This window comes from Lissotriton helveticus, chromosome 8 (assembly GCF_964261635.1).
Source record: "Lissotriton helveticus chromosome 8, aLisHel1.1, whole genome shotgun sequence".
NCBI lineage: Eukaryota > Metazoa > Chordata > Amphibia > Caudata > Salamandridae > Lissotriton > Lissotriton helveticus.
The window spans coordinates 65758135-65772604 of record NC_136069.1 but is presented as its reverse complement, the minus strand read 5'-3'; the positions used below and the strand labels follow the sequence as shown (position 1 = coordinate 65772604).

Sequence of the window (14470 nt, the reverse complement as noted above, 5' to 3'; positions counted from 1 at the left end):
GAGTGGTGAGTGCTGTTGAGTGCAGAGTGGTGAGTGCTGTTGAGTGCAGAGTGGTGAGTGCTGTTGAGTGCAGAGTGGTGAGTGCTGTTGAGTGCAGAGTGGTGAGTGCTGTTGAGTGCAGAGTGGTGAGTGCTGTTGAGTGCAGAGTGGTGAGTGCTGTTGAGTGCAGAGTGGTGAGTGCTGTTGAGTGCAGAGTGGTGAGTGCTGTTGAGTGCAGAGTGGTGAGTGCTGTTGAGTGCAGAGTGGTGAGTGCTGTTGAGTGCAGAGTGGTGAGTGCTGTTGAGTGCAGAGTGGTGAGTGCTGTTGAGTGCAGAGTGGTGTGTGCTGTTGAGTGCAGAGTGGTGTGTGCTGTTGAGTGCAGAGTGGTGTGTGCTGTTGAGTGCAGAGTGGTGTGTGCTGTTGTGTGCAGAGTGGTGAGTGCTGTTGAGTGCAGAGTGGTGTGTATTGGCAATGTAAATGACAATGCCATTTATTTATGATTTAAAGAAAAAAAAAGAAATGTCATGAGCAATGCCAATAGCTCTACCTTTAATGATGCCGAGACCATTGCATTGTAAATGCTTGTTTAAAGTGGGGGACCCATAGGACATTTTGTAAACCTAATTGGGTGAATTCCTATGACGGTCAGATTTCAGTTGCTTGGCACTTTACGAAAGGACTTCACTATTTAATAAGTGCCTTTTTTTAGAGCCTATGGCTTTTTAGCAAATTTATGTGAAAATTGTGAACTAAAACTAATTAGTAACTCCCATTTTTTTCGAAAGATTTCTCAGGGGAAGCACCCACCCTCTGTTCTTCCCTAGAAGAATATATATTATGCAATTATGTACCTTCGGCATTGTTAATTATTGTGATGTCATCAGGATTAAGGTTATGTGACATGACTTCTTGGGACGATGCAGGGTCATATGATTTTACTTCCTGTGACATCATGAAGATCAGCGGGTATATGATGTCAGTTCTGCTACCCCTCGTATTTTGGCAAATCAACGTCCATGGAAATGGCATAAAGTAAAGGACTGATAGCGCAGTGGTTCTTAGTTTTTGGGAATGCAGAGACGGGTTTGCTCAGGAGATCGTTTCGGGAAAACCATACACAATTTAACAATGAAGTTCTGCAAAGTATCCTTCATGACTGGGGCTTTCCTCAGTTGTTCAGATGCAGGAATTCAGGAATGCCCAGACTTCACCTCCACGTACTATGAACCGGGGGGAATACCCTTTTGATACACATAAAGGAGGTCAGTTTACACTTTAATGTCAGAAGTAGGTGTTTGTGAGGTGTCGAGCGCTCCACAAAATTTACATGCATATTCATACAACGGGGTTTTCGCCCACCGTGCTTTTAATGGTGGTGGAAAAACACCCTACTCCCCTGGTACAATCCTAAGATCGGTGAACATGTACTATAAATTTGAAGCACACGCCGTTCAATTCCAGTTGTGTTGTGCAACAAACTGAATTATTGAGGAACATAGGAGATTTCTTTTATTTTGTTCAGTGTTGGATTCATGTTTTCTTCCAGATGACCTTCTTTTACCCAACACTTGTTTCGTCGTTTGATGGGAGATACCCCTACGACTTCATCAGGGCAAAAAGTAATACAAATACCACCATTTGTTTCATGATATTTTGACACAGTATACATCTATAATTGATTACAGTGCAGGTTCACTAATAGACCAAGAATTGGAGCACCCTTGCTTTCGGTGTGCATTTTGTTTATCATCGTGGAAATCACTGTCACAAACATATCTAGAAGTTGATGTAACTGTTAAATTGTAAACCCAGTGCTAAGTATCGCACAGAATCTAGTGCAGGGTGGCTGCATGTACATTGTTTGAAACTCGTGCACGTGAGCGGAGGTACAGACTCCAGTGTCGGGCATGTGGCAAACGTGGATTATGCTAATAATTTTTCCTTGGCGCCCAAAAATTTGCTATAAGGGGCAGATGTGTTTCTGTCCAGTACCAACTTGGTACATCAACGTCCAGAAGACATGTTTGTGACAGGGATTTCCACAATTTATAACGATAACCAAAATGCACACCGAATATTTCTGTTTGTTACACAACACAACTGTCATTGAATTAAATGGTGTGCTCTTCAAATGTATATTATCACTTTACATTTGATCTGATCCTTACAGTGCTGATGAAGCTGTTCCACTGCAAGGTCAGAATAATCCTGATGGCTCTGGAGTAGCCATGCCAGTGGTGGTTTACAGAACTTCTGAATGACAGAGGAGGCTGCCGTGCAGGCTGGATCTGGTTCTTAAGTTTGGAGTCCGGATCCTACATCCCAACCTTTCATCAGTTTAACTTGGGGAGAGGATGTGTCCTAACTGTTAGGGCAGTCCACCTCAAATCTGCGAAACCGTGTTTGAGTCTCTGCAACAACGCTCACCATCCTGTGATTCTGGGCAAATCACTTAATTTCCTCGTGCCTTTCAAAAAAATGTTTTGTGTCAGTCTGTAACGAAACTGGTGCTCATGTAAAGAGATCTGATAGTCGATACCTTCTGGTCTAGTTTGCGTTATATAAAACTCCCCCCAAAAAAACGTAATTGACTGGTTCCTGAAATCATACAATACAAACTCCGAGGCAAAGTGCCTTTCCACCAAAACATCATACGCTTTCAAATGGAAGAGTTATGCATCTGGTTCATCCAAAACAAATATTACCCTTCCAGGTGTGAAGAACTGGTACTCCCGTATCTTCTGCAGTTAGTGAGATCTTGTTTGCACCTTTCTTCAATTAAGGTACACCTTCTGGCAGTTTTTACCCATAGGAACGCTCCTTCGCAAACGTTTCTGCAGCATACCAGTGATTAAAGAATTCTTACAAGGTATTAGAGGGTACCCTCCCACACCACCTATTAAGCTACCTTCACATCTTTCTCTAAACACTTTCGCCAACATTTGAAAAAATATATATATATATATATTTATTTCTGCCCCTTATGACTTAAACGGCTGCTTTTATAATAATTATAACTTTATCCTATAGTTTTAGTGAATCCCATTTATGACTCTAGCGTGTGTGATGGTGGGATGGCCTACTATATCGAAAGCAGCTGAGCGGTCCAGCAATATCTGGAAGTGGTGTCATCATGAGGGCATAGTCTATAATGTGTAAAAAGGCTTTCTCCATGCTGCAGCGTGAATCGGAAACCACACTGGTAGTCAAACAAGATTGTTAGGTTTAATGTGAGTGAAGTTGAACATGTACTGCTTTTTCAGTGATCTTAGCAATGTATGGGAGGTGATTGATGGGATGGTTGTTGACAAGGTCATTCAGGTGTATTGTATTGTAGTATCCTCAGTAGGACTGTCATTGCTTCCAGTCCCATGGGAAACCTAAAGTCTTAACCACCACTACAGCCCTGACTCCAGTATATCTTTATCAACGGGAAGTCCTAAAGGATTTGAAGACATGTACCTTTCGTTCCATATCCTCATGCATAGTCCTCACTAATTGCTTTGCCACTTTTCTGAATCTGGACACTTGTATAATGTTTTTAGTTAGAATTTTAGTTGAAACAATCAAACTTGATCCTATTAACACTCCACAGGGATACAGTAATGCCTCCTTCCATTAGTGTCTTAATTACTGATGATAGCTTGATGTCATTGTTCCTTTACGTTTAGTATAATGTGCTGCATGTTGACCGTAAGGTTATGATCCTGTGATTTAGCCATTTGGATGATCCTACATCCAGTAATCTGTATGCTATTGGTGATTGCTCCATGGTGTTTCCCCCTTACTCAGTTCAGCAGCTTAGAACCTTCCAGAGCTGCATGTAAATAACGCTTGGGGGTTGTGTAGTTTATATTCCTCCTGAATCTGCAAAATTGAGAAGACAACCCTAGAGGTCCACACATCTACAGAGTGGATATTTCAATATCTCAATATTTGCCCCTTTCTTAACCCCTTTGCCCCCAAACAAACCACCCTCTTGATGCGTCCCAAGAATACTGGCATTAATATATTAAATTAAGTTGAAAAACCTTTATTAGTTCTAAATTTGTTGTTGTAGTCTGTTTTCATTGGTGAATGCCTTGTTTTTGCTGTTAGGTTGCTTTCAAAGCAGAATCGCCTCACAATGACCAGAAATGCGGTGTGGGCTCTATCGAACCTTTGCCGAGGGAAAAACCCTCCTCCTGAGTTCCCGAAGGTAATGCATAAATGCAGTGTTTTTCTGATTATGAACAAGCTAGGAATGTAAAGCAGTTTAATGGTTTTGATAGGTGCCTTTGGTGAGTGAAGGATGAAAATGTTGGTGTCTTAGAATGGCTGTCAGCCAGTGTCAATGAGCAAGGGATGCGGTGATATCGGTGATTGAATACTTATTTGCAACTTATTTGTATGTATATGATTTCTCAGATTGATCTGCGTGCAAGGAGTGCCCATAAATAATGCTCAGACTGTGCAAGGTTGTCAGGCAGCCGGTTAGTTATGGAGTAAACCATAGATGTTAAGTAGATAAGGGAGGAGAATCTATTCAGCTTGAGATGCACGAGTTTAAAAATAAATATTTTATGTCTAATTCTTGTGCTAAATGTTTTTCCTTTCTAGGTCTCTCCCTCTCTTGCTGTGCTGTCCTGGCTCCTCTTTGTGAATGACACGGATGTTCTGGCAGATGCCTGCTGGGCATTATCGTACTTGTCCGATGGACCAAATGACAAAATCCAGGCGGTGATTGACGCTGGAGTGTGCAGGAGATTAGTGGAACTTTTAATGTAAGATGAGCTTTGTTTTCAGTTATTATAACTTTTAAGTGTATTCATTTTAATTTTCTATAATTGAACGTCTTGAAATCTGGCATTTGAGAAGTTCTTCATTCAGAAAAAGCTTTTAATGAGGTTCAAATGCTAACACACTCTGGCAACCCAGCTTGCTTCAAAAGAATCTGTCAACACCATAGAATACTTAAATTCTGGCAATTGTCAAGACTACTCAGTCATACACAGTGGTTTATTCCACAACTCCGTGTTTGTCAACAACACTTTTAATTTTGAGGTTAATTAGATGTGAGCGATCCTTTTCAGATGTTTACCACTGGTTAGAACGGAAATGTATTCAAGGAGAATTTCAAAAGCTTCTCACACTATAGGTTCGTATTTAATTCACCTACCCTCCTAAACAAGGACATCATATTGTTTTCTGTATTGCCTACTGTAACTGCTGAAATACCTTGCCCCATTAGTTTTTTCCCCGAGGACTCCAAGGAATTGTGTTTTTGTCCCCTTCTTATTTGCTAAAAAGAATGGTGTCCTCCCTGATCACCCATTCTGTGTCTCCAACTCCCCTTTCAGTTTTTCTTGGTCTTGTTCCAAAATTGGTCTTTCTGATCAGAGCTCCAGAATTATATTCATCCACATTAATCTACCTTTCTATGGCAAGCAGTGTTTTTTTCTTATTTTGTTTTCCTGATGATAAAATTACTACATCTAGCTCCAACTTTCATTCATCAAATATTTTGCACCCTAGCCATCTACAAACACCCCTCCTCTATGCCACATAATGGTCTCGGGTTCAGTGTTGGGTTATTAGATGCTTCAGACTGGTGTTCAAATTAGTTTGATTTCTCAACTAAGGCAAACGTTTTAGTATAACCAGAATTGCAAATTGACATCCAGTGAATGATTATGGTGCTCCATTAAGAACACGTTTTAATCGCCAACATGTCAGTTTTGTTTATATTGCAACATTGTAAACAAAATAATAAAACTGAAATATTACAATCAAGAATCCTCGGGACTCCGAAATTTTACTTTGAACTAGTAACATTTACAATACGCATATGTTAAATTTGCAATACTCCGACATCCAGGGTAATCCTTATAATTTTGACAGCTGTAAGTATGTTCAAATACGCAGAATACATAAATTGATCCACTGCTCACGTGTTGAATGTTTCTCTGATCAGGGAAATTGAATAATGTCCAGTACGATATATGAAAAGAACCTTGCCATAACACAGAAAACATCCAAAATTCTCCTTTGCAAATGTAGCCTGAAATTCTGGATTCTCATCAATTACTAAGCTATGATGGTGCTTGGATACCTTGGAATTGTGCCCAAGTATGCTGAGCACATTGAAAATTTGTGTCAGATATGTACTTTTTCTTTTTAGTTCTCATATTCACTGCAAAATATAGCTCTAGTATTTCACAACTTAAAAGCGTTCACAAACATTGGAATCACTGTTAACTTGTCACGTGTTCTCATTTATGCCATTGTTGAGCAGCCTTTGTCTGTACCCTGATTCTAATCCACTGTCAAATGAAATGTTGTTGAATACAAAAATATTAACACAATTGCATGAAATATTTGTTTTGTAGGCATAGCGATTACAAAGTGGTTTCTCCTGCCTTGCGGGCTGTAGGGAATATTGTAACTGGAGATGACATCCAAACCCAGGTAAGACATGCTTCTGGTAAACTATAGATTATGCTTCAGCATAAACTACATTTAATTTGCCTAGTCCTCACCAGTACTGGAGCATGTTTTAAATAAAATTGTTAAACTGTCTTCAGTGGACAAATCTTTTCTACAAATAAAGATCTGTTTTTAGCAGTATATCAGAACGTTTTTAGTAAAGTTTTTTTCTCTGTAAAAAAAAGTTAATTATGTTTAAAATGTCAATATATTAATGAGTGGCAATAAACTTCCAAAAGCTTTTTTAATCTGAAAAAGAAAGGGCAATCTGTAGACTGTTGCTGATTGAGGTTAAACAAATAGTGCTTGAAATAATTGGGGTCCACTTTTTTCTCCATGTTCTGTTAGTTGCCACAGTTCAATTTTATTCCTGTTAACAAGGTCTCAGTGCAGGGAGATCTCCTTTTGAGGCTGCTTTTCTTGAGAAATATTTTCCAAACATCTACATCTGTGTGCTGTTTCAGTATTTTGTCACTTTGGCAAAATATTTCTTTTTTGTGAAAATGCCTTCACTTTTTGTGTCCTGCCTCTTTCTTGAAGAAAGTAGAAAACGATCCAAACTATTGTTGGATTGTGTGCCTACCATACATATTGTACAGACACATTCCCCTGTCTCTAGTTCTTTCTCCCACAACCCTGAAGGGTAAGGTTAAAATAGGACTGCATGTGCAGAAAGATCAGAGGGTTATGGCAATTTGTGTGCAAGAGGTGTGGTGACCCCTGCCTTTACCAAAATCATTACCGGTGATTCTGAGACACACGAAAGGGACATCCAGAAAGATCTTTAGCTGATGAGCACAGTCATTACCTTTCGACAACATGCAGCATATATAAAGCACAGTTACCTCTTTAACGGTTGAGGGTAATTTCACCTTCTAGACAGTACTCCAAAACGAAGGGTTTTGATATCAACGGATGCCATGATATCAAAGCAGCGGTTTACGTTCAAATGCAATTGTACATAGAGCTTGCATTTTTTGGCGTGATGTATAAGGAATCTTAAGTCAAGGAGGATTCTGCTAGGTCTCTTTTAAGATTATTCATGAGCATACTACCTGACAAAAGAAATAACTCCTCTCCCACCAAGTATCTCCTGTACCAACACCAGTTCGTTCTTCCAGTAAACTGCTGTCCGAACCCCCTTACTGAAGAGTTCCCGTGCCCAACCGTAGTAGTTGAGGCCTTTTACTCCTGATGTCCCAGGGCCTAGCCTACTATGGACACTGTACTGGACCAAGTACCCATTGTGCACTTGACAATCGGTTGTACTATGGGCAAGCAGTCAAAGGCTCTCTTGGGTGGAGCTGGGGTGGGGTAGTGGGGGAATTTAGGTACCGGTTAGTGATCACGACGCAGAACTCCAAAGCGCACAGCAATTTCAAGAAATTCATGTACAGCCAAATACTTAATTTAATATTACACATTTTATTTCTAACTCTACACATTCAAAGGAGTATTACTACACTCCTGAGAAATAACAGTCTCCTTGAGGTCGGGCTCTATTGTTTCGCTGGCAAATCCTTGCACCATCCACTCCTCATAATGTGGTCAGGGTTATTCCCCATTTGCTGGTGGTCACATCCTGGGAATGCTCACTAGTAGGCTTTACTCAAAAGTTCACCCTGACTCTTACAAAGTGGTCAAAATGTCCTCATAGTACACCCTGGTCTTGGAAAGTAGGCCGTTACTAGTGCGCCTGGCTCTAAAGCCGGTTGTCTTGGATTCCCTGGGCGATCTGTTCAAATATGGCGCCTTGTGTCACACGGACATAAGTCAGTGGCCTACATCCAGGCCAATCTTTGCTGTACAGCTCCTTGATTGCTGCCCTGGGGAGACGTGATCACTGAACATCAAACACATTTGACTATCCAGGACTTGCTTGTTATGGGGCCAAGGAGACCTCTTACTAAATGGTTTGCAGCATCACTGCGACATCACAGAGCAGTTTCAGTATCTCCCTTGAGGCAACTTTGGGAGGTGGACAGGCACCGGCCCTACACCGACAAAGCATGGGTTGGGCTCATATGCGGCTACAATCATCACTTTCAGAAGGGAACAACGTTGGTGCGGTGCTGCATAAAGCCACCTACCAGCTTGCCAAATTGCTGCTTTAAAGTTTATGGATCCAATCTGCAGTTATATAGAGTACACACCAGAAAGAGTAGCTGAAGTAAACCAGGATTAGAATCATTTTACTTATTTTATAGAACCACACAGATTGCTGTGCAGACCAGACTTACTATTCAGAGCACAATGAGGAATCTTGCACTTAATGATGTGAGGTTGATGACATGGTGCCTAAATTCCTTCAATGTGACTATTTGATCTAAATTCCAGATTGCATAATTATCTTGAGTCACCAAGTAACTTTCTTCATGCACTATGTACAGAATTTCTGTATGTATTGTATGGAGAAGTTGAATGATCACATAACATGACATGAAGAATTTTATTGCCTTGCCATTTCCCATTTGTCAAGATCAGGATTTAGGTTCTCTATAAATGTTCATTTAGTGGCCATCACTGCTCCAGAAAGTCCTTTGCAAAAATCTTTTATTCAAAATGTGTGTATTTAAGGACTTTTGGACAGCCTAAAGATGGTCACTGTGTTCCCCACTTTAAGATGCCTATTCGGTGTTGGGAGCTACAAAACGTTTGGTTGAGCCCATACACAAAGCTACTTTACCGATTTGTCCTATAAGTTGCTTTTCATAATTGTCATACAGGCACTAGACTGTAGAGCCAGATAGGTTTTCTGTTCAAGTATAGCTTTGTTAGGAACCGGAAAGCCTTTATTAGTAACGTAATTTTAATTCATAAAGACAAACCGGCTATAGCTCTACTATAGCGCTTTTCCCTTATCCATAGCCGCTAGTCTCAAGTGGAAAGTCCTCATTAGAACCATGATCGGAGCTACTAGGAGAAAGGAAATTGGAAATACTAAGCAGTTATTGGTCAATAGGGAGCCTATCTGTTCTGGGATGAGGACCTCTAGATTGTGCCTATATGGACATTATGTTAAAACATGATATCCAGTCAAAAAACAAACCATTCCCTTTTAAGCAAGTCAAAGGCCTACTCAAGAAGGGGCAAAGTAGAAGAAAGATTCCAGTGAGAGAACTTTGCAAATCAGCTACAGGAAGAGTAATTCATATATTTGCACTACTGTCTCCATTCCAGTTTCAGACTAGATGCCGAACTCGTAGTTTTCTTGCAAACCCAAATTGGATAGGGCAGTTATTATGATGTTCTTTTCTTTGGTCTGTGTTTCTGACAGGTGTTTTTTTTAATTTGCTGGATGTTGGCACATTCCCCTGAGAAGGACCTGAAGACACTGGTGCTCTGTTAATTTGAAGGCGCATGACATCCTGGATACTTAGTGTCTCTTTGAAGTAGGGAATTTATTTAAATGAAGGTGGACTTCATATGCGGGGATGTAGCTCATTGGTACACCACAATTTATATGTAGTTTTGTCTGGGTGGGTGGGCAGTGTATCTTCTTTTTTTTTTTCAGTGCACGCTCATTCTTCATGTTTGAGACTGCAAGCCAGGGAACGGACCTAAGGGTCGTCTGTTCATAAGCCATTGGAGAAATAGCCCATCACACAATGAGGTGACTAAACGTCTTGCTCTTAGTCTCAATCACTCATTTAAAAACAAATTGGCTTAGGGTATGTTTCTTGCATTCGCCTTTTAGATTGAGCTTTTTGGCCTTGGTGGTGTGGGGCTTTTGGCAGAGTTATGCTGAGGTTTAGGATTGATAATAAGGCATTTTTGTTGCTAACTATCTTTTTGTGTAATTTACGTTTTTCAGGTAGTGTTGAACTGCTCAGCCCTCCAGAGTTTACTGCAATTGCTTAGCAGTCCTAAGGAATCAATCAAGAAGGAGGCCTGTTGGACAATTTCCAATATTACAGCTGGAAATCGTGCTCAGATTCAGGCAAGCTATACCAGTCCTATTTTTTTTACTTTTACCTGCTTAACTTTGGTTAAGGAGTTTATTTTTTGTTGTTGTAATAATAACCGATATGAATGTCAGCAGCCCTACATGCCAAGAACAGATGCATACTGGTAAGTAGCATATTCCGTTCGAGGCATGTGGGCTGCTGAATTCATATCTGCGCATAGAATGTATAGCAGTCTCTCCCTTAGCGGTGGCTACCTGTGCCAGCTGCAGCAGTCTGAAACAGAGTTTTTTGAACAGCCTGTCCTACAGCAGCTTGCTGTTTGGAATGTACATCCACACAATAGTGTTTTGTGAATGTATGTATGGTAGACCATGTGGCTGTTTTACATATTTCTTCTACAGGGATGTTTCCTAGGAAAACCATGGATGCCCCCATTTTGCGCGTTGAATGCGCCCTTGGGGGAACTGTTAAAGTGCGCTTAGCTTTAAGATAACATATCTGAATGCACTTTACAATCCACCTGGCTAAGCCTGATTTAGATTTAGAAATAGGGTGTTCGAGGCATGTGGGCTGCTAAATTCATATCTTGCCTTTGTGTTGTGGTGAAAAGGCAACAAACAACTGTTTTGTCTTCCTAAAATCTTTTGTCCTGTCAATGTGAAGGGAGAGGTGTGGCGCCGCGGCCAGGGCGACTGACGCTGGAATCTGGGGATCAGGGTTCGATCCCCGGCTCCGGCGGCAGGTTAGCCCAGCACCATGCGACTCTGGGCAATAGCTTGCTTAATCTTCCCGACGGCCCCCAGCGCCTAGAGACCCTAACGGGTGATTGTGCGCTATACAAATGTGGATTATTATTATTATTATTATTATAATGTAATATAGGAGAGCCCTTTTAACATCTAGTGTGTGGAGGGCCGTTTCTGGTACTGACTGTGGGTTTGGGAAGAACACTGGCAGTTCTATTGTCTGATGTGGAAGTGAGACACGACTTTAGGCATAAATTTAGGGTTTGTTCTACGCACGACCCTATAAGCGTGGATTTGGAGGAATGGTTCTTGAATAGTTAGGGCTTGAAGTAGCTACGAGAAATGCCACCTTCCATGTTAAAAATTGAATTTCACAGGAGTGCAGAGGTTCAAAAGGGTGTCCCATTAGTCTGGTTAATACTATGTTTAGGTTCCAGACAGGTGAAGGTGGGTGCCTTGGGGGGATTACTCGTTTGAGTCCCTCCATGAATGCTTTAATTGCAGGCACTCTGAATAGGGAAAGGTGTTGCCTGTTTTGAAGGTAAGCTGCTATGGCAGCTAAGTGTATTCTTATAGATGTATAGGCTAGATTGCAGCGGTGTAGGTGCAAAAGATAGCATTTGATATTTTGAGTTGATGCATCTAGTGGGTTCTTGTCATTGTTACAGTAAATGACAAAACGTTTCCACTTTGCAGCATAGCATGCTCTTGTGGTACTCATACAGTCTTCTGCCGATGAAACTGAGTGTTTCAATTCTGTCCTCTGTGCACTCCAAGTATCCGTGCATCGACCTGCATAAAATCTGCAATTTGTGCCTCTCACCGGAGCACAAGGAAGAATATTGCGACGTTTGCTGATCGTTTCGATCGAAAAAGACTTTGCGCGACCGTCTAGATCGACGTAGTGACATGCAGCAGCAGAACAACGACTACACACCGAATATATTCAGGGAAGTCACTGAACAGTAGGAAATGGAAGCATCGGCAGCAGAAGAGGAGGCTTTTTCTATCCAAGAATCTTATTTGAAGCCGGAGATCGAGTTAGTCCGAAGACGTTCTAGCGGGGCAGGATGCTGTAACTCATTTCCACCAAACAAAAGGCTTCTGGGCTACCACTGCCTTTGGGCTCCGCACCGAATCTGCATATCAAGCCTTCCAGCTCGGGGTCGAGTCGAGACAAAACACCCTCAGAACTGAAACCTTCGGCTCCAAAGGTTAAGAAAGACCGGTCAGACTCGGCGCAGAGAATTTCAGCACCAAAACCAAAAGATACCCTTCAAACACCTCCAGAACCTATCCTGGAACTTATGAAGGAAAAACTTGACCCTAAATAAAAGATTTACCTCAATCCAGCTACTGGACATATTTTGGTAAAGGATGCAATACCATCCAAAAGAAATACTGTTCCAGAGAATAAAAGCTCCCCTAAAAAAAGGACATAACTACAAATCCTATAACTCAGTCCCCTCCACCACTTGCACCATTACCAGTCTCAGACCCCTTAAACATCACATCACTAGGCTCTCCCTATACACAGCTTGATATAGAAGAGGGGGATTTCAATTGTCCACCACCAATAAATCCATGGAATGATTATAATATTGATCAAGCTATGGATAAATACCCTGATTTATACCCTGCAAAACCATCACCCCCTGATGACAACACAGCATACTAGGAGTTAATCTCAAGAGCAGCATCATACCACGGAGTTACACTATACAAGGAATCCTTTCAATTTGAAACATTAGGTTCTACACATAGGACAACTCAAAGTTTACCCATGGTAAAAGGCATGATGAAACATGCCAATGATATTTTTAAAGACCCTGTATGTGCTGGTCTATTAACACCTAGAATCGATAATATAATAAACCCAATTTTTTATTACGGGGCAGTTGCCTTTAGATTCCCTAGTGGTATCCAAAACCTTGGAAGAGAGCAAATTCTCAAATTACAGCAGATGCACCTCCTCCAGACAAAGTCTAAGTTAATTGATACATCAGTCAAAAGAATAGCTGCTTAATCCGCCATCTATTGGCGCATTGCCAACACACAAGGACAATTGACGAGATTTGATTAAGCCCACTGGGACAAAATGGAGGAGCTACTCCAACACCTCCCAGAGGAGTATTAAAAAAGAGGACAGGAACTAGTTTAGGAGGGAAAATGAATATTTAATTCATCCATTAGATGTGCACTAGATGCTGCTGACATTGCAGCAAGGGGAATTAACACCAGCATTCTCCTTAGAAGACGTACATAACTTAGACTGCTGAACCTCCTTGTTTAAACTGAGATTCTACTTCAAATATTCAATTTGACGAAGAACACCATTTTGGGCATTAAGTGGATGAGTCTCTCGAGAAAATAAAAAAAGAAACCCAAGTGGCAAAATCAATGGGAGCACTTCGGTCACCATCCAGTAGGTTCTTTTCGCCGCTCATTTTATGAGGTTCTAAAAGTAATCCCTCGGATTCAAATGTATCCTAATACAAATCAAACATGCAACCCTCTTCATCTAGGTGTTTCTACAAGGAAGGTTACAAAGGGAACAATTTCAAAGGCAGAGGAAAAGGCACACAACATGTACCTCCATCTCCCAATGAACAGTGACTTACCTCTATCCCCCCCACCCCCCTTACACCTGTTTGGGGAAGACTACAACACTTTCTTCCCATTTGGCAATCAATAACAGACAAATGGGTATTAGACATCATCCAACATGGTTAGTGCCCTAGAACTCACCAGCAATCCTCCCATTATTCCACCTCGTAATCACAAGTTTTCATCACAACACAAACCGCTCCTCAAACAAGAAGTACAGGTTCTTCTAACAAAAGGAGTTATAGAAACAGTTCCATTACAACACCAAGGATTAGGAGTCTACTCTTTTTACTTTCTAATCCCCCCAAAAGGACCGGTTTCTTCGACCAATCTTAGAACTCAGGCCCTTTAACCTATACATACTGTCAGAACACTTTCACATGGTTACCTTTCAACAAGTGCTTCCACTTCTACAACAAGGCGACTTTGTCGACACTAGACCTAAAGGACGTATACTTGCATATTCCTATCCACCCAGCACATCGCAAATATCTCAGGTTTGTGATGGCAGGAAAACACTATCAATTCAAAGTACTTTCATTTGGAGTGACTAATATACCCAGACTGTTTACAAAATGCCTAGCAGTAGTAGCAGCTCATCTGAGAAGACCACAAATTCATGTCTTCCCATATCTGGAAGATGCCATAAACCTTTTCCATCAATTGGGATTTACAGTCAATGCACAAAAGTCCCCTCTTCAACCCTCAATACTGCAAACATCTGGGAGCACTGTTAAACACTCACACAGCTCTAGCTTCTTCTAA

General features: G+C 41.1%; 1 protein-coding gene across 1 annotated transcript in view; it reads left to right on the top strand.

Moving 5' to 3' along the window:
* Nucleotides 1-14470, top strand: part of KPNA1 (karyopherin subunit alpha 1) — a 205752-nt gene that overhangs the window by 151421 nt on the left and 39861 nt on the right. Inside the window, exons 8-11 of the mRNA XM_078656634.1 lie at nucleotides 4078-4177; nucleotides 4579-4742; nucleotides 6348-6426; nucleotides 10259-10384. Coding sequence (XP_078512760.1) covers nucleotides 4078-4177; nucleotides 4579-4742; nucleotides 6348-6426; nucleotides 10259-10384 — 469 coding nt within the window. The remainder of the gene's footprint in view (nucleotides 1-4077; nucleotides 4178-4578; nucleotides 4743-6347; nucleotides 6427-10258; nucleotides 10385-14470) is intronic.